Raw genomic sequence first — 21,577 nt, 5'->3', positions numbered from 1 at the left:
AGATCTACGCTCAGGCGTAGATCTTACATAAATTCAACGCATTCAACGCCAATCTTACATAATTTTGCGTTTTTTAGCGTTGACACCTCGGCCCGGTTTGAATCAAGACTGACCAGGACTTAAAACTCACCAGATCCCTGATACCGTAATGATCCAAAGTTAGTACTGATTTATTCTTGACGTGCAGTCTCGTGCCTCTGGTCAGACCATCTTCAAGCGCATATTTTGCATTGTTAACTCGAAATGCATATTATAGAAAAGTTAGAGTGCAGGTAGTTATGGAAAATGGTCTGGACATGTTAGTTTCAGAGGTTCGCTCTAGGACGAAAACCGGGCTACATTAGGGAACGTGTTCAATTCGTTTTCATTGCATGCAATGGTTTGCAGGAATGCAATTTCAGGGGTTGAAATTGGCGGTTTCCTTTTTACTTTTTAGATATATTAAAAACCAATTGACTTTTAACATAACTAAAAGTGACAGAGAGTAAACAGCCTAAAACATAGATTCGTTTCCAGGTTTTATGCTCTGTCATTCATCTTTTTATTTCGTGGCATCGCTTTTCGCCCCATTGCTTGTTGTTTCTCCGATTTCAGTTCCCAACCCGAAAATCTTTTTGAAAACCCGCTTGTAGTTCGGATTCAAGAAAGCGTACAGGAATGGGTTCAAGCACGAGTTCGAAAAACCCACATTGACGACCAGGTGATATAACCAGTCGCCCATTGTGATGTTAAGACTTGGCAGGTTGAGAGAGTAGAGGAAAAAGTAGAGCTGGTCTGGGAACCAGCAGAAGAAGAATACGGCCAGGACTGCGAAACAGGAGATTGTCACTTTCTTTTGAAGCTTCTTGCCTGGAAAAAGATCGCATTCTTTGATATATGATGATAACAGTTACTGAGTTCCCGGAAAAGTTAAAAAGAAGAAAATACTACACTATCCCGGGTTTTAATTTCTTTGATTTCATACAAGGACCATATATGACTTCATACTGATCATACTCGATTTCTTGGTACGATCCTAGTATGAAACCACAGAAATCATATATGATCCTCGTATGAAATCCAATTTTTCATATATGACCCTAACATGAAATCCAAGAAATCATAGATGAACCAAGAAATCATGCAAGAAATATGACTACCAAGAAATCATACAAATCATATATGATCTAGTACGATTACTAAGAATCATACATGACCTTGTACGAAATCACATAAAGTTGTATGATCGAGACCCAGGTATACTTGAGCAACAAAATATTCAGAAAACTTCGATTTTAAAAGGGGCAAAAGAGTTGAAATTTGAATTTTAAAAGATACATAGGATGAGTGTATTAATTGCAAAAACTAAAAAACTAAGACAATAAAAACTGTTTCATTGTCACAATAAAGCGTGAAGCGGTTTTTTCGGTCAATTTTGTTTGTAGAAAATTTTTTCGATCGGGGAAAATTAGCATTACAACTTCATCATGCATTCACTTTATAAAGACAGTTATGATGAAACGAAGTTAGATTTTGTTTTGAAACAAGTTGTTTTCGATCACTAAAAAAGGAGCAGCACAATTTTCCTTATTATTCCTCTGTCGTCATCTTCAAATATTATAACAATTGCCAATTCTGTTTGTTTTAGTGATATTTTTGATTAAGAATTGGGACGTGAATGGGTACAACCAGAATAATGCTTTGCTCTTGAGTATTCCGACTTTCACAAGAAAAATAAAAATTATTACTTGAAATTCATGCAATTTCCCAACCTTAATAAAAGAAAAAAGTAAGAACAAACTTTAACAAGCATCAATCTATAAAGAAACTCGGAGGAGACAGACAGCGGGACAAATTGTCCTCAACACTTTTTCAAAACTTCAATTATGAGATTAACGTGAGGCTAAATCAATGCAAACGTTGAATAAATAAATAAAAACTATATTTTACTCATTTCCAATTTCAATAAGGAAAGTTTGTGCCAGAAAGTTTAATCTTTATCCTCAATTTTTTTTCTTCAAAAGAATCCAAGCTTAATCTGACAGTGCTGTCCCGTACCTAACTCCCAGTCGAATTCAGTACTGAGTCAAAGTCTAATTCAGGTCACACTAAGCACTGAATTTGTCTATTTCAGTTCTAATTCAGTGATTCATTCTGAATTGTCTTCTGATTCAGAGAAATAAAGAATAGATTCTCTGAATTTTGCGCTGATTCAGAGAAATTCAGAAACCAAGTCACAGTTGGTTCTCAGATCCTTCTGAATCAGTACTAGAACTATATTTTCTCTGAAAATGTTCTGAATATGTACTGTTGTCACTGAACTGTAGGTACGGGTGTGGCTTGCACGTAAATGTTATTATAGATTTAACCCTTACAGGAAAAGCATGTGTCTTACAAGATAGGGCACAAAAATATTCCATAAAATATTCCATCATAATTACACGGAAGAAGTATCGTCAAATTTTTGTTTTTCTTAATTTCGGCTCAGTGAAAACATTAATTGTGCTTAATAAATTGTTAAATACAAGTCACGTTTCCCTAGTTTAAACTAATTGTCAAATTTGCAAATATTTATAAAGAAATTTGCAAATTTTGTAAAATAATGCACTATTTTTACAAATATTTGCAAACTCGTCTGAATATTTTGTCCCTATTAGTTAGTTGTGCGCCCTCTAGGGTGATTTGAACACACATATCGTTTACAAAGGGTACTTTAAACATTTTTCAATTGAATTAAGCAATATCAGAGAAATGATTAAGAAAACAAAACACATTGCAAAATAAAGTAGAGCTCGAGCGGAACGAAGTCGGCCAATCGTTTGAAAGTTTTTGGAAATTTAAAATTATTTTGCAAAATTTTGCAAATTTGATCTTGCGAAGAGACAATTTGCAATTGTTTGCAAATTTGTCTTTATCGAGCAAATAAATGCAAATGTTTGCGAATTTGGCATTTGTTTTGAACTAGGTTGTAACTTCCATATATCCTCACTTTAATGGTCGTCATTGCATTATTAATCCTCACTTTTTTTGCCGTGTAAGAGTACCTTGTGAGCTCTCGGACATTTTCGAGAGTGTGTAGCTGATATGAGCGTAGGCCATCAACATAAGCAGCGAAGGAACCATCAACATCCCGAAGAAAGACCAGTACCCTCCCCAGATGAAGACCCACTTGGGTAGAGAGAAGTCTACCTCGCACACATCACCTGAGACCCCATAGTGGATCAGGTTGTAACCGGCCACTGAAAAGTAAAAGAGAGTTCTATAATCAGAAATCCGGGTTGGCCTTTCCTGGAAATCATATCTACGCGGGTCAAGAATGTGTCGAAAAATAATGGGAGGATTGCGGTGAATAGCGGTGAAAAAAAATATCTGCACTGAAAAAGGTCCTCGTCTTACAGCGAAGAATGCGGTATATTTTTGTAAGATATGAGGTTGTTAGCGGTGACATTTTATTTTCACTACCTTCACCGGAATTCTTTTAAAAATTTTTTCGTACGAGGCTTCGAACATCTGACCTACTTAATGTTAACCACTTCTTCATCTATCTTGCCATCTACCAGCTGACTCTGAGATACTTTCTTCAAATTAAGTAAGTATTCCTCCAAAATATGGAAAACATCCAGGTCAAAGTTTTGTAAGATTTGCTCTTTTCAGCATTATGTCGCCAATCCTACAAATTATTTGGAGTCCGCGTTTGCGAATACGAGTAACAATCTTTTGACACTCCATCTCGCGTGGGATAAAACCGGCTAAATTTTCGACAACATTGACAAAAAATCTGCGGACAATCGCTACAAAATTCCGTCGATCATGGTTGTTCATTCCGCTTCAATTTTATGCTGCACTCTAAATTTACTCTGCAGCAACTGAATAATTTATAAATTGCAAAATCATGACAGAATTTTGTCAGCTTTTTGCACAAATTAGATAAAAGCGTACAAAGAATAGGTTCCAATTAACACATAGCTACTTTTAATTTTTTGTAAATTATCTGACAGTGAATTGGACACAGTGGTAATCATTTTAGTGGCATCAAACACCAATAGAAGCATTAAACTTTATTTCATTTAGCGTCAGAATAATTTAATAGGAATCCGTCAGTTCTGTTTTTCTTTTTAGATGAAAGTAGCTTCTTGATTAGTTTAATATAAATCCTCAGTGCTGTTTTTCCTATTTTGCAGATAAAATCAGCCTTTTGTATATGTTAATAAAACCCCGCGTTGCTCTTTCACTTCATGGATGAAATTGGTCCGTTAATTGATAGAATAAAAAAGCCCTTAGTGTTTTTTTCACCTGCTGTTATTTGGGTCGGAAAACAGATTTTGAACAGCTTGTTCAAATGATACAGCAAATATAAATGAAAAAGATTTAGAAATATTCCTAAGTTTTCTTTGCTGCGATGAAGCATCCAAATTAGCACAACTTTATTCCAATCATCGAATAATCTGATAAGAATCCCTTACCTGTCGATAAATCCCCACCCATGAACATCATAAGTAGCCTGCTTTTTTATATAGTCTGATATCTCTGATGGCATTTTTCATCATATCCAGCTAACAGAATTTGAATTATCTGGAAATATGTAATTACATTAGTTATTGATTAAACAGAAAACATCTTTTGGAGAATTTTTATACGATATACTTAGTTGATCAGTTCCTCGTATAATTCATCTAGTCATATAATTCATCAGTCCTTGTTCTTCGTTCATTAGTCATTTTTTAGTACTTTTTCTTCTGTTAGTGTTCATTCATCTATCAGCTTTTGAAATTAAAATCATTCTCGACTCTTTAGGGAAGATATAATTCCTTTTTTCGGAAACAAAACTTAAAGCAATTAAAAGCAATTGAAACAATTAAAAAATATTTTATCTATAGGCCGCGGAGAGTTTTGTCATTAATTGCATATAATAGAGAATCGGATTTTTATTACATTTAATTTGCGGATAATAGTTACATTATTGCGGACAATAGTGATAAAAACATCAAAGACTGCAAAATTTAGTGACTTTTAAACAGCAGAAATAGCGCGGATATTAATAACTTAATTTGTGGACAATAGTGACAAAAATCTGTCCACTTTTCTCGCACGTCATCAGATTACGCAATTGCGGAAGTTTTTGAAAACTTCCTTAATTTTGAGCAAAAATGAATATTTTTACATTGCTGTAACTGTTGTTCGAGAAATTCTATAAAAACCCTATCTTGAAACATGGGAGAACGGACAGTGCTGACTTCAGCAGCCAAATTTGCTTGCTCAAAATGTAGGATTGGCGACGCAATGAAAGGTGAATTTTTGGTAAATCTTAGCAATTTTAGAGGTGAATGTTTTAATTTCACCGCGTAAGCGGTGAAAAAATATAATTCCCACCTACAAATAGGAAGCATTGAAAAAAAACCAAGGCTTAAAACCGGAAATCTTAAAGAGGTTCGCCGCAAAATATTTACAGTAATTTTCACCAGTGAATTGACGTAAGATTTGCGGTTTTCATCGGCGATGTTTTTTTTTCATTGCTTCCACTTTATTTGGCGCTGAAAATCGCAATTGTTACAATGATTCACGATGTTGTGCGCAATTCTTACACTCTTCAGCAATTTTAAGGGTTGAAACTTTGACCCGGGCAAGAAAGATATATGGTTTCCATACAGACCGTACCAAATATTCGAGTCTTTTCAGTTAAAACTCTCTAGCTTAGTAGTCAAAGACCCCCCTTTGTAGTAAACATGCATATTAGATGCGCTATATTTCTTTTTTGGGGGCTATAATAGGAAAAACACAATTTCTTACATGATCTTGCTAAGGTAAAAATTTTCATATATGATTTTTTATTTTTTGCGTTGGGAAGTTACTTTTCAATTAGTTAGCTGCAACTATTTACGATTGTTATCAATTTTTTTTGTTCTGTTTGATTTTACAGTGACATACCTTCTTCGTTTCGCGGAAACTTTTCAATTCCGTTGGTTCCACGCCTCAAGGTCACGCGGTTCCTTATATGGTTCTGACATGATTCATTCGTTCTCATATGACTTTGGTATCGTTCTCAATATTTTAATAAAGGATTTATTTGGTGTATAGAGGCTTTGTATATGCCCTTTTTGCAAAGCAATGTATATGGTGGTCCACCAGGGAAGCCAGGATTAGCCGAATATGATTCTAGATTACAGTGGACCAAATTTCTCCGCAGAACAGGCACCAGAACAAATGAAAAGTTTCGATTCTCCATTGAATTAGTTCTGCGGATTTATTTAATTTGAGCTACCCCAGATCAGCCCCAGACATTTTAGATTTTTTTGTCGTCTAAGATCTTACAAATTTCTTGCAAAATTGTCTTATAATATTATGCGTCGTCTGACTAAGACTTTGTAAGACAATTTATCAGCTCTTACACGATTAAAAAATTTCATCAGGTCTGTAAGATCTCACACGATAAAAGTTCACTTTTGTTAGATCTTGAAAGAAAAAAATTCTGCCTTACAATAATTTACACGATAAAAATTCTGCCTAACAAATATGTTTATCGTGTAAGATCTTATAAGAATCTTATAAGATCTTGTAAGATAGACATTCGAAAGATATGACTCATCTTTTTGATAAAATTTTTTGTCAGATCTTATACGATAGAAATTTATGCAACACTTAAATGTCAGAGCAACAAAGAGAAAATTATCTTATATTGTCTTTTGAGGCTTATAAGATATTGTTTATACGAGTGTTAGGGGTTTTTTCTGAGGCGGTGATTATCAAACTAGGCTGAGAAATTTTCTTCGAAGACCAAAACTATCTCGAACGGCTAACTTTGGCCATAGTATCTAGTTAAAATTGAGAAAAAACTGCCGCCAATTTAGAATCAACAAATTGTTCTTGTTTCAGAATTGGTTAGTTGACCAATTTTTTTTTACTTTCATAGGAACTTGACTAAGTTAAACGGTTTCAATTAAACCATTAAAAAATATGTCATCAGATCTTACACGATAAAAATTTTGCCCTACGGGAACTTTTATCGCGTGAGACCTGATAAGATACTTATCAGATATTATAAGATAACAATTCAGCAAAATTGAATTATTATCTTATAAGATCTGATAAGTATCCTATCAGATCTTACGAGATTAATGTTAACGTAGGGCAGAATTTTTATCGTGTAAGATCAGATAAGATCTAACAGGACAAAGATTTTTAATCAGTATCTTATCAAACCTCACACGATAAAATTCCAGAATCACTGGGGAATCACAACTAACTTTTTCAGGCGGACGTGCTATTTTTGTTTGCTTAGCGGTTTGGATCTTTTCCGTTCCTGCCCCCAGCTTAGTGGGTGCATATTATTTGCACCCTCTAGCTAGACGCACGTGACATATTTTTACATAATATTTACTACGTATTGACACACGCTCTGTAAAACATAACGTACTGGGGGCACAACCGGAAAAGATCCCAGAATTCTTTATGGCAAGACAAAATTTCTGAGGGGTGGGGGGGGGCAAAGAAAACACTGGGGGACAGAGTAGATCCAAATGTTTTTAGTGAAAGAGGTATTTACACCACTTAAATGAATGCATCCAAGAAATGTAAAAATGGTTGTGTAAGATATTCCCGAGGAAACAGAAGATAATTTGAGCATTACGAGGCAAAAGTCCATTTGCTTGAGTCTTTTCACTCGAAATTGTTACAATCACAGGGAGTGAGGTGATTTGCGACAGGAAGCAAATTGTTTTTAATTTAAATTGGAAAAATATGCTTACCCTGGTCTTTCGGAAAACTTAAGCAAGCAATCGATTTAACGGATATTTTCTTTGGCTAAGACCACATTTTAACAATATATGGCGCATATTCAAATAACTTTCCAGCTACGACAGCCACTTTTCTATTAAGCAAATTTTAAAACGGGTTTCAATCGAGTTAAATGGAACTAAATTTATATTTACGAGTTGTCTTGTTTTCCCGCGATTGATTTTTAGCCACTCAGAATTGAGGAGAATTGTAAGCTGTGCAAAAACACAACTGCTAAAACACATCTCAGAAATTCAACTGCGCATGATTTTGTCTTTTTCTAAGGTGTGTACTTTTTATATTAAATTCAACATATTCCTCTCACTTTTCTGGCTATACATTTACAATTTTTTGGCTTTACAATATCTTTCAAGTTCCAGAAAAAATTCAAATCGAGTGCTTTCCAGGACCAAATTGAGACTACTAAAAAGCAGACAATCGGTTGGTTTGTTCAATTTGGATTTAAGTTTCATTTCAATTACATTTGCTCTAATCCAGTTTTCCTTTGATTTCAGTTGGAAGATCTCCAAAAAGAACCTGGACAACAGTAAGTCAACACCTTCAAAAATATAGGCAGAAAATTATATGGAAATAGGTCTAAAAAGGACTGTATTAGCCGAAAAAGAGTAGAAAAATGTACGAAAAATAGACGAACATATGTCCGAAAAACGACTATATTTGCCGAAAACGGGTACAAAAAAAGACGAAAATTAGTCAAAAATAGGTCAAAAAACGACTATATTAGCAAAGACTAGAAGAAAAGACTAGATTATAAGACTTAAAAAAAGCAAAAGAAAGATACGTATACGTTTGTAACCAGGGGCCATTAATTGCATATAGGACTGCTCATCTGTTTGGATCAGAAAAATTCTCAAATGAGACTGCTCATTCGAAAAAGTACTTGCAAACAGAATTTGGGCCAGATGTTAAGACTAGAAGGAAAGCCGACATGTATGTATTTGAAAGTTATCTATCTTTTCATCATTTGGCGGCCATTTTTGTCAAAAATGTAGATCAACGGGGTCGGAACAATATGTGCGTAAACACATTACCGAGCATCCTTGTTTTAACCCAGGTCAAAAAATTTTATGGAGCTAAAAATTCTATAGAAAGAAAAAATGCGCTGAAACGGCGCAGACATCAATTTTCTTTTTTTGACTGACTGACTCGTCTGTCATTAAACTAAACTTTTCTCCCATTTACACTTAACAATTTTTCTAAGGTTGCTGCATAGCGTTCAAAATCACATCTAACAAAACTAACCGCTCGCCAGTCGTTTGAAAGCAATTCGCCCGGCGTTGTGAGGTTATGTTAAAAAGACTGTTTTTTGCTTTTTCTGTTTTTTAACCTAATGATATAGCTGAGCAATTGCAAGTAATCAAGCAATGATCATTTTCAGTGATATATCAATCTTCATCTAATCTGACCTTTCGCGTTTCTATAGTTCTTCTGCAGTTCGTTGAGTGCATGTTCAGTTGATTTTTTTGGTTTGACCAATTTATAATATGAAACCTTGTTTGAAAGATCACATTCAATCTACCTTTGACATCTTTTATGCAGGTTTGTAAGTTTTGCAGCATTTTGTTCTCTATTTTAATTAGAGAATTTCGTTTTCTTCATATGGCCACCTGTTGAGCCGATAGACTTGCTGTTAAGCAGGTACTGCATGAAGCGGATGGACCGAATGGAACTAATGGAAAACTTAAAACTCCCATAATACATGAAATGTAATTTTAAACATAGAACTAACGGCTTCCAACACCTTTTCGAGTTTCTATTAGGAACGCTCACTATTGGAGCAGCGAAACAATAATAAAAATAGATTTAAATCTAATTGATAGCTTTTAATGGAGTTTTCGTTGCCCAATTTAAATCCATATCAAATGTTTTTAAACGATAATAATCCGTTTTTTTCTGCAGAATTAAATAGATTTAAGAGGATCTAAATCGTTAAAATGGTCCCAGATTGATGCAGTTAAATGGATTTGGGGTTTGGGGTTTGTAACATTTTATTAATGAAAACGCTATAAAATTGGTTTTTAATTCCATTATTCGGGCTTGTTGCCAAGAAATGTACATGGTGGTCCATCCGGGAAGCCGCGATTAGCCTAATATGATTTCAGATTAAACTGGACTAAGCGAGCACCGCATTGGGACAAATAAAACCAGCCAATCTTGTTTGAGAATAGTAGACAAAAGTTTTCACGAGTTCTTCGATATGTTTGGTTCCGGCGCTAGAATCAGTATTAGAATAGTGTCAGTAACGTTTGCCACGTTCAATTTGAGAACATAACCATCATGTTTTCTTCGCATCATGTACAGTTTAAGATTGAGAAGAAATGGTCAATTATTGACCTGATTGGTGAAATCGTAAGAAGTGACCAATTGATTCAAAACTGAAAAAACCCACTTACGAATCTCATGTGTAGAGCTCAAATAAAAACAATCGTGGAAAATTACAATCAGCAAGGAAGTGTCAGCATCGGAGTGCCAGCATCGGAGTGGGGAATTTCAATCACGTGATACAAAAATCAACAGTAAACTCTCTGACTTATTGTGTTTACATCAATTTTATTATACACAATTAATTTTAAAAATGGTATTTCAAACATAACTTTTATAAGAAAATTGATTTAATCAAATGTTGGAGTTTTTCCCTTAACAGACCTCACCGAATCGTAGCCCTCAATATCTTATAATTATCATGATTGGGGGTTGTCATTTTTATGACCACTATGCTTGGGGGGGGGGGGTATAATGGGAAAGACCCAAAATTTGAAAGTTGATCAGATAGCGATCATAGTTTTACCGGAACAAGTGTAATTTTTACAATGATTATGATCTATCCTCAACTGGTTGAAATTATTGCTTGATACATTTTGATTTATTGCTTGATACAATTAAAAATTTTGATCAATTTGTATTTTCTTACACTTTGTGAGGGTTTTTGGGAACAAACAGAAGGCAAAGACGTGCGGCAAAGATTTTATCATCGGAGGGAACAGCACCCGACAGCAGAAAAACCCTCATTGAACTCACAAAACTGCATCGAGAGGAAAACGAAATTCTTCAGCCGATGGAAGACTATAGCTGCGAAGCTTATCAATTCGATAAAGGAAAAGTTCTTTTGCAGCCCCAGTCTTTTTCAAATTTCACAGCAACTGGGCCGTCCAAAGTGTATCCAGAGCATCTTCTCCACGCAATCAATTGTTCAGTTTCCGATCAGTCCAAGCGGACAATGATTTCTTTAACCAAATTAGTGACCATGGCCAGCAGGGGCCAGCTCCCAAGCTTCGTGGCTCCAGCTTTTTGTAGTGCTACATTAACAGCTTTGAATAAAAAGAAAACTGGCATTGCTGTGGGTGATGTTATTCGGCGCCTTGTTGCCAAATGCATTGCAAAAGAAGCGGCCATCGAAGCGGTTGAGTTGTTTGGTGCAAAGCAGTTGGGAGTTGTTGTCAGGGAAGGTGCCGAGAGCATAGTGCATGCCACAAAAATAACTTTCGAAAGAATGAAGAGAGTAAAAAGTGGGGTCATACTCCAAATTGATTTCAGAAACGCATTTATTTCAGTGAAGCGCAGTCATCTCCTCGGCTCAACAAATGTTTTGATGCCTAGTATAATGTCTTTTGAATCCTTTTGGTACTCGAAGCATAGTGATTTGTTCTTCAATAGCTCAACTGATGACTGTCAGACAGGAGTGCAACAAGGTGATCCACTAGGTCTACTTTTGTTTTCATTGGCCATCTGGCCTGTTATTGACGAAATCAAAAGCAAAACACCAAACCTCTCGAAACACTGCTGGTATTTCGATGACGGAATTATTGCAGGAACCAAGATCGAACTTTGTAAAGCTTTAGAAATTCTCTCAGAATCAGGAGAATTATTTGGTTCGAAACTCAGGAAGGATATATGCAAGCTATTGTCAATCGAAAGCATGCCAAAAATTGACAGTTTGATCAAAAGGAACTGTGTAGATGGAATTGAAATTTTAGGAGCTGCTATAGGATCTGACGCCTTTATTTCCTCTTGTTTACTCAAACGCGTAAAAAAATTAGAGGAACTTCTAGACAATTTAGCATATGTAGACGATTTTCAATGTGCTCTTGGTATGTTGCGTTTTTGCCTTTGTGCTTCCAAAATGGTCTACTCATTGCGATGCAATTCTCCTTCGGACGAATCAAATAAAATTCTTCGAAAATTTGATTCGGTTCAACCTTTGAAGGTATTCTTTGAGTTTTGTTGTCAGACACCTCTTGGGAACAAGCATGCATTCCAATCAATAAAACCGGCGTAGGAATAAGACGATAAGCAGATCAAGTTCAGGTTGCAAACGTTGGATTTGTTTTTCAATCCTCTGTTCTTGTAGAAAAATTAACAGGCCATAATCCAACTGAAAAAATCTCGTTTGTTAAGGCAGTTGAAAAATTCAATGTATTTGCGATTATATATCCCTCTCAAAGAAAAAATCAGGAGGAACTTGATAACCTAGACTTCGACAACTTGTTAGGAAAACAAAGTTCCATAAGAGAAAAAGCTCGCTTACATTCTTTTTCTCTATCGCAGTCTGGTGCCTGGTTATCCGCAGCACCCATTCCAGCTCTGCGACTACACCTATCTTCGTATGAGTTCCGTGTTGCTCTCAAATATCGACTGGGTGTAAAACTGTACGTGAGCGAGAGAAAATGTCCTTTTTGTAAATCTGGGACTCTAGATGTAATGGGCGACCATGCGGTGTCATGCTATGGTCGCGGTGATATGATCTCTTGTCATGATCGTATACGAGACAAATTTATATCAGCTTGCTCGAGAGCTCTTTTGTCTCCCATCTGTGAACAGAAAAGTTTACTAACCAACAATAACTCCAGACCGGGCGACATGTTCTCACCTGTATGGAATGCCGGTCAACCAGCAGCTTTAGACGTTACCACCACTTCTCCGTTGTAGTCAAGCCTGATTATAAATGTGTCGGAGAAGAGTGGTTTCGCACTGCCACTTGCTGAGGACAGGAAATACGAACAGTACGCACAGAACTGTAGTGAAGCCTGAACTCAATTCATTCCTGTTTGGAGGTTTTTCAGAGACAGTTTGTAAGACCCTCAAACGAATCGCTACTCTGGTTGATAACAGAAATTTGCAGCTGGCGGGGTTATCGGTAGCCTTCAGTAGGTTATCTCAATCAGTCTCTGTTACAGCACTTCGGGGGTCTGCAATCATGCTCCTTGCAAGGGATGTGAGATTATAGACACATATGAAACTGGAGAAAATCTTTGAATCCTTGTTGCAAAAGTTTAGAGGCGAGTCGGCCTTGAATAGTGTGTCATCCATGAGCGGGGACAACATAAACTGATAAGTTTTTGACTCACCCAATGAGTGGGGAGCTCAAAATTTAATGCAATATCATACTAGCTGTAACTCAGTGGCGGGTGAAATTTGATTGCCCAGAACAGGAAGTTTTATCTCTAACAATTTTTCCAAGAAGGAAACCAGTGTGGTTGCATGGGTGATTGGATGGGCTGAACTGATAAATTGATCGTTTATGAACCGAGATTTTCTAATTAGATTGTAATTCATTTTATTGCGTGGGTACCATTGTGATTTGTGGGTACAAGCCTTATCGTGATAGAATTTTCTGAGAATCGACTAAACTTAGAACTGATTTCAAATATGAGTCCCCAACCAGGCATACCTTAATACATTGATTTGTTATCAAAAAAAATTTTTACACCTTGTTGAGATGGTACTTACTGATACTTCCCATGATCCAGGTGACAACGATACAAGTGTACAATACTTTAGGCTTGCTGAACTTGAGCTTGTGAAAGAAGGGCACCACTATACTCAGATACCGATCCACAGCCACTAACAAGAGATTGAACACTAAAAAAACCAATAGTTACATAGTTGGAGTTCATTAATGATAATGACGCATTCAAACATTTGATTACAAAAGTACTCCCAGACCCAAGCCAGCTGTGATCCGACCGACTTGGGTCGCACACCGGGGGTGATCGTGCTACCGAAATTATAGGGCCGGGAAAGGGCTACGGTCGCGTATTAGTCTTTACAATGGTCGCAGAAGGGTCTGATCAAAAACCAAAGTTTGGACATAGCCTAGACCATGGTCGCAAGGGAGTCTGATGAGAGACAAGGGTCTGATTATTGTCTGAACAACGGTCGCTCAATAGCTAGAACAACGGTCGCATGAAAGTCGCACCAAATGATTCGGCCGCACGAAAGCCGCACTAAAATATCGGTCGCCCTAAATTCGCATAAAAATTTCCGATCGCACAAAAGTTGCACAAACACATGGTCGCACTAAGATCTGATCAGAGGCCTGTTGGGTCTGGATTGGTCTGTCTACAGTCGCACAAAAGTTGCACAAAAAAGGGTCGCACCAAAGTCTCATCAAAGGTCATTTCAGTCTGGCACGGTCTGAGCGGAGTTGGAAGTCTGAAGATAGTCTGATCAGAGCTCGCTTTCTCTGCGACCTTGACCTGGGCCAGTTAGACCACAATTAACCCGATCCCTATTTCGACCTGGTTAAAATTTGGATGCGTTCATGACGCAGACTGAAAATGTTTACGATCTAGACTTTGCTTGGTCTATATTTAAAAAATATATGAAAAAATATGAAAAAACTTACAGAACTTGATAGCTTGTGGAAATGATTTACTATATCTAGTGATAATCGCAAGTCATCCTATTCAGAATCTTTCCCATAAAAAGTTTTTTGCCCAAAAAAAGCCATTTGTTCCTCCAGTCACAGACCATCTACATTAGGAGTTATTTACATTGTTCAAGTCAGTTTCGTACCATACCAGACTTGAGTCTCGAAGCATTTGAGCTCTGAATCAATAAATTGCAAGAATAGAAATCTAATTGAATTACAAAAAACTTGCATCTTCAGAAAATCTTAAGTTTTCTTTCTGCAGTTTCTCTTTCGCACAGGTTATAATATGAGCTCTATATATATATATATATATATATATATATATATATATATATATATATATATATGCAGTTTTTATAGTATATTATATATATATATATATATATATATATATATAAATATAAAGCATATATATATATATATATATATTAATAATATATATATATGTTATATATATATATATATATATATATATATATATATATGTTATATATATATATATATATATATATATATATAATATATATATATATATATATATATATATATAAATATATATACACATATGATGGAGGAACAACAATTCCCCAGGGACTCACAGTAAAACTTATGTTCTTATCACTGAGACTTGTCATCCAAACCATTACTAAGTGCAGTGTATTCTGTTAGCCATTTTGGTTATCTTGCGTCCTACGTGATGCGTACTTATTTTATTTGATCTTAAACAATGGTTGATGTCAGCAGACAGGTACGGACCGGTACCGTCTAGCTTCAGTTACTTGATCTTGAACTCATTTGAAAGAGTAAGAAAGTTAATAAAAAGATGTGAACCGGATCCCTCGGTACTTGAGAAAATTCAGTGTTAACCCTTGAACCTTTTCATCTCCTCATAACATGGAGCAGCTAATACAATCACCTATCGGTGTAGCCCTTTTGTGGGAAAGCGGAGTAATCGAAACCCAGTAATCGAATGGCAAACGTGGGTTCTCCACATATAAAATGGCTGTCATGGCGAAAGAGAACATGCAGGTGGAGCAACTACTCAGAAACAAACCAACACTCAACAACCTCTTCTATCCGACCATCCCATCATACGAGGAAAGGAAAGAGAATTCACACGAAGAAGAGGACAGAAAAAGAGAAATTATAAACGAGCGACGCAAAGTCGACTGGGAAGACGCATGCAAACACATTCAAAACAGAGGCCCCATGATCGACAAATACACATGAGAAGAGGCAGACCTCAACATAAAAAGTGTGACTTATTTTTCCCTCGGGACGGAAGCAACCCGAATCTTCCACCAAAGAAATCCCCTCTTAATGCTAGACTTGTGCTCAACAAACGAACTAGTCTATGAACTAGGTTTAAATTTCACACGCCCACGTAAGCTCACATTCGACAGATTCCAGTTAATAACCGTTCAACAGAACGCAAACGGAAACCGTGAAACCTTTTTCAGTCACCTAAGAGAGTTAGGTTCGAAATATGCCCTGGGGAATGTGGAAGAAGACCCTATCATAGACTTCTTCATAGCGAAGATGAATAATAGCACAATTCAAATGGAACTCTTATCAGAAGTTCGAACCGCCGCACAAGTTCTAAACTTTGCCCTGTCCAGAGAACGAGGACAGGAAAATCAAAGAGAAATATTGCGATCATCTACAGCAGACTGGAACACACAAGTGATCGCAATCTTAAATAACCCCCCACGAACAACGTGAGACAACAACAACCAGCACAACAAACAAACACAAACAAAGAACTATGCTGGAGATGCGGAGGAATCTTTACCCCGGGAGACATCATCCAGTGCAAAGCTAAACAAGCACAATGCAGCATCTGCAAAAAGACGGGCCAATTTGCAAAAATGTGCCGTTGCAAAATACCTCCATTCCCGCAACGAAGAAACCAACCAAGAAGAGGATACCAACGTCCCCAGGGACTACCCGAAGCCAACTCCGAGTGCGACAAATTCAGGAAAGTCTATTAGAAGAAGGCCAGAATGACCAAGCCGAAAAAGAATCAGTGGATCCAGGTTCAGCTTTATATATTCGCGAACTAACGAAGGACTGGGCAGATGTGAATCACATAACTCCCAAAGCCTTCAACCCCATAAAAAACACAACCCTAAACAAATTACATCCAGAAGAAAAATGGGTCGAAACAACAACAGCCAAAAAACAAACGGTCGCTGGCTCCCGGACACAGGATCCCCAAGGAGCTTTCTAACACTGGAAAAAACAAAGGAAATTATAAAGAACAATCCTAAACTAACACTACAACCATACAATAACACAACATAGATGTTTCAACAACAAAAACAACAACATCAAAGTAGAAGCAACACTACAACTTACCTTTCAATCAGGATCCTGGACAGCCCGAGACTGCCAAGTTTTGTCGTACAACACAAAACCAATAACCCAATGGGTCGGGACTTCCTCCAAAAACTTGGGATCTCACTACAACAACGCCCCAAACAATCCCCAGGTAATCACATTAACTCAATTTCACACATTGAAACTTAAAAAATTATCACAAAGTGGGTACTAAAAATATACACACCTCTGTACGCGAATCGGCAATTCAAAAAACCACATCGCCAAATCAATTTTCAAACAAAATCATACCCCTAACCAACAAAAAGGAAGAAGAGTACCACTACATCTACTCGAAAAAGTAGAACTTAAATTAGACAAACTAATCCAAGACAAACAATCATTAAACTCGAGAAATGCCCGGACGTTCTATTCGTAAGCCCAGTAGTCATCACGGTGAAAAAAGACAAATCTGGAAATTTTGCACTAGATTCAAAGAAACTGAATAAGACAATCCACAAAAAAAATATCAGATGCAAAGCATCGATCATCCGTTGCAAAATACCTCCACTCCCGCAACGAAGAAACCAACCAAGAGGAGGATACCAACGTCCCCAGGGACTACCCAAAGCCAACTCCGAGTGCGACAAATTCAGGAAAGTCTATTAGAAGAAGGCCAGAATGACCAAGCCGAAAAAGAATCAGTGGATCCAGGTTCAGCTTTATATATTCGCGAACTAACGGAGGACTGGGCAGATGTGAATCACATAACTCCCAAAGCCTTCAACCCCATAAAAAACACAACCCTAAACAAATTACATCCAGAAGAAAAATGGGTCGAAACAACAACAGCCAAAAAACAAACGGTCGCTGGCTCCCGGACACAGGATCCCCAAGGAGCTTTCTAACACTGGAAAAAACAAAGGAAATTATAAAGAACAATCCTAAACTAACACTACAACCATACAATAACACAACATAGATGTTTCAACAACAAAAACAACAACATCAAAGTAGAAGCAACACTACAACTTACCTTTCAATCAGGATCCTGGACAGCCCGAGACTGCCAAGTTTTTGTCGTACAACACAAAACCAATAACCCAATGGGTCGGGACATCCTCCAAAAACTTGGGATCTCACTACAACAACGCCCCAAACAATCCCCAGGTAATCACATTAACTCAATTTCACACATTGAAACTTAAAAAATTATCACAAAGTGGGTACTAAAAATATACACACCTCTGTACGCGAATCGGCAATTCAAAAAACCACATCGCCAAATCAATTTTCAAACACCTACCCCTAACCAACAAAAAGGAAGAAGAGTACCACTACATCTACTCGAAAAAGTAGAACTTAAATTAGACAAACTAATCCAAGACAAACAATCATTAAACTCGAGAAATGCCCGGACGATCTATTCGTAAGCCCGGTAGTCATCACGGTGAAAAAAGACAAATCTGTAAAACTTGCACTAGATTCAAAGAAACTGAATAAGACAATCCACAAAAAAATATCAGATGCAAAGCATCGATCATCTGGTAGACGCCGATGCACTACACATATCACAAAGACAAAACTTCCCAGAGATATTCTGATGTTCAAAAATTGATCTTAAATATGTCTACAGTCAAATCCCACTAGACGTATCAATCGTCAAACATAGCAATTTTAGCATACTAAGGGGAAGGGCAACAGGAAGATATAGATTCCTCAACGGCTTCTACGGCCTTACCGTTATGCCGGCAACTTTCCAAAAAACCTTCGACAAAACCTTAGAAGGCGTACAATCCAAATTCGCCTTCCTAGATGACATACTGGTCAGAACAAAAGGATTCATAAAAGATCACGAACAGGAGCTAGACAAATTTCTACAAAAACTCGATGCGGAAGGCCTAGCAATAGGCCTTCAAAATTGCGAACTCGCTAAGAACACAATCGAATGGTTAGGATTTACTAGAACTCCAACGGGAATAACCCCGCTGGTAACAAAAACTGAAGCAATAATGAATTTAGATAATCCAAAAAACACTCAAGCAGCTCCGCTCGTTCCTAGGGAGTGTACACCCCCTAACCAAGTTCATCCCGAACTGGCTGAACTGTCCGAACCATTCCTACAATTACTCAACAAAAACACAACAACAAAAAACAATAAAATAAACTGGAAAGAGGAACATACCTCTGCATTTAACAAAAAAAAACAATACATCAAATAAACGAAAATAAACATTTCGACACATCTAAACCAACCCGGGTAAAATGTGACGCCAGCGCGAAAGGCCTGGGGTAAGCGTTGAATAAAAACATAAAAACACTTGGCATACTATGGAATTTGCAAGCAGATTCCTAAATGACCGCGAACCAAGATACAGTACTAACGAACTTGAACTACTAGCGGTAGTATGGCCATTAGAACATTTTAAACACTATCCCTACGGGACCGAATTCACGTTACAAAAAAACCATAGAACTCTGATAACCGCACTAAACGAAAACCGTGGCAACAAAACGTATCAAAGCCGAATAACACGCTGGGTAGATAGATTACTTCCTTTCAATTTCAATCTGGAACACATCCCGCGAAAAGTATAGGCTTTGCTAATATCTAAGCCGCCACCCGAAAAACAAACCACCCCATCCCTCAAAGGATGACACTAAATACATAATTAACTTAATAAATGATTTCATATTTGGCCTAACCAAAAATTCGATCGAAAATACATCGGCCAATAGAGCACTAGCAGACAAATACCAGCCAAATAAGAATGCAGCAAACAATTATCCGCAAGCGAATCATTCCAACAACTCTTTTTGCCTTAACACGAGTGAATTCAAGTTGTCTTCCATTACATCAATTTCCGTCCTTTCAATTCTAACAAATTCAAAGTTCATTTATACATCAAAACATAATTCAAATTCAAAAAAATCCTTTACTAATTTATACAAATTCAATTCATCTAGAGTCAATCCATCATCCTAATTCAATTTACAAATTTACAAATCAACAAAATCCAAACTTTACAAACTCAATTAACTCAATTTATACAAATTCCATTTATCCAGAGTCAACTTATCAGAATTATACACCTATTCCAAAAAATAAAAATTCAATTAATCCCTAGGGACAAGTGAACGTTACTACTCGCAACCGACCTGGCCATAATACATTTGATCAACAAATAACAAAAAGAAAGAGAGCCCCGGGTAAGTCCAAAATTAAAATGTCAGCAAACAAAAACAACACAAACAATTGCAACGCAAACTGAGGACAGCTCAAACAAAGGCTGAGGTAGATCGCATATTAGACCAGATCCGTCTAACCCCATATTCCCCCTAAGCAATTCCCCCAATATGCCACAATATCGCAAAAGTTTGGCTCAAGTATTTGTTGAGGAGTTTGTGGCCGAAGCCACCGCCAGAGACAAAACAATGGCACCCAATATTAAGCTCATAAGAGAGCGAGCCTGGGAAACATTAAAGAGGACAAGCCTTTATTTCTACTCACTAAAACCTGATCTGTCTATCACCCCCTCGGGATGTGTGCTCTATGATAACTGTCTTATTGTCCCAGCACAATTAAAACAACTCGTGATAGATTCTTTACACCAAACTCACCCAGGCCAAACAGGAATGCTTCGACTAGCTGACTTAGTGTGGTTTCCCAGGATCCATCGGGACTTAACCACGAAAGCCCAATCATGCGGTGATTGCATCAAGAAAGGTAAAAACCTAAAACCATTAATAACAGAAAAATTCCCAAGGGACGTTACCTAAACTTACGGAACCAAATGAAGAGGTCCAATTAGACTTCGCAGGACCAATTCCTTTTTCCCATTTAGAGAACATAAGCAAAATACTATATCTTAGTTTCGGTAGATCGTCAACACTCTTCCGCACGCACAATTCTTCAAAGACTGCGACACAGACACGGTCTTAAATTACTTATCAGAATATTGCCAATTCCATGGCATACCCCGATCAATAAGATGCGACCAAGCTCAAGCCTTTAAAGCACGCGAATTTGAAATATATTGCAAAAACAAAAACAAAAAACTAATATTAGCACCTGCGGGTGACCACAGGGCTACGGGAATGGTCGAACGTCTAATTCAAACGATAAAACGAAGAATAGCTGCAATGGAACATGAACCACTATGGTCATCGGCAGACTTAGCTACAATAGTCGCTAAGACAATTGAATCAATAAGATTAATCACTAACACAACTTCTAAAATTAAACCATTCGATGTATACTTCGGTAGACCACCAAATACAGAATTGTTAAATATCGTTAGAAAACAGTCAAGCAAAAACTTATCAAACAATAGAATGAAAAATTTGCTTCAGATCAAGCAACACTCCGTCACCCAGCGCTCCCCAGGGAACTCATGTGGGACTGGGACAAAGATTCGGAACCCGAAGTGGACATTCAATACAAAGCCGGGTCACAAGTGGCTCGAAGTTCAGATTCCGATGACTCAGAGAACACGCCGCTGCTAAGCCACACGCGCTTTCCTGGTAAGATAATTCCCGATCGTCTTGAAAAAACATTCGGAGATAAAACATCAACGGTAGTATTTAACAAGAAAAAAGTTGCACGTGAAACAATTGCAATAATCGCACGTAAAACACCTGAGCCCCGGGGAACACAAATTCCACAATGGAACATTATACCAGACGGAACTATAACAAATTATTCCCCCCACACAATAACTTTAGATACGAACACAAGAAAAAACCCTGTCATTCGGAAAAATGACTTGGCAATAGTAACCGAAACAAAACCATTAGAGACGACAGAAAAACCTAGACTAAATCACGTGGTTGCCT

General features: G+C 37.1%; 1 protein-coding gene across 1 annotated transcript in view; it reads right to left on the bottom strand.

The window, feature by feature from the left end:
• Positions 1 to 469: 469 nt before the first annotated feature.
• The window catches only part of LOC142349191 (somatostatin receptor type 5-like), a 48,571-nt gene continuing 27,463 nt past the window's right edge, over positions 470 to 21,577 (bottom strand). The window contains exons 4-6 of the mRNA XM_075400601.1: positions 13,498 to 13,631; positions 3,024 to 3,218; positions 470 to 849 (exon numbers count right to left, since the gene is read on the bottom strand). Of these exons, the coding sequence (XP_075256716.1) occupies positions 542 to 849; positions 3,024 to 3,218; positions 13,498 to 13,631 (637 nt within the window). The 3' untranslated portion in view covers positions 470 to 541. The remainder of the gene's footprint in view (positions 850 to 3,023; positions 3,219 to 13,497; positions 13,632 to 21,577) is intronic.

The sequence above is a fragment of the Convolutriloba macropyga genome, chromosome 11 (assembly GCF_964194025.1).
Source record: "Convolutriloba macropyga chromosome 11, txConMacr16.3, whole genome shotgun sequence".
Lineage (NCBI taxonomy): Eukaryota > Metazoa > Xenacoelomorpha > Acoela > Convolutidae > Convolutriloba > Convolutriloba macropyga.
This window is presented reverse-complemented; position numbering and strand designations above follow the sequence as displayed.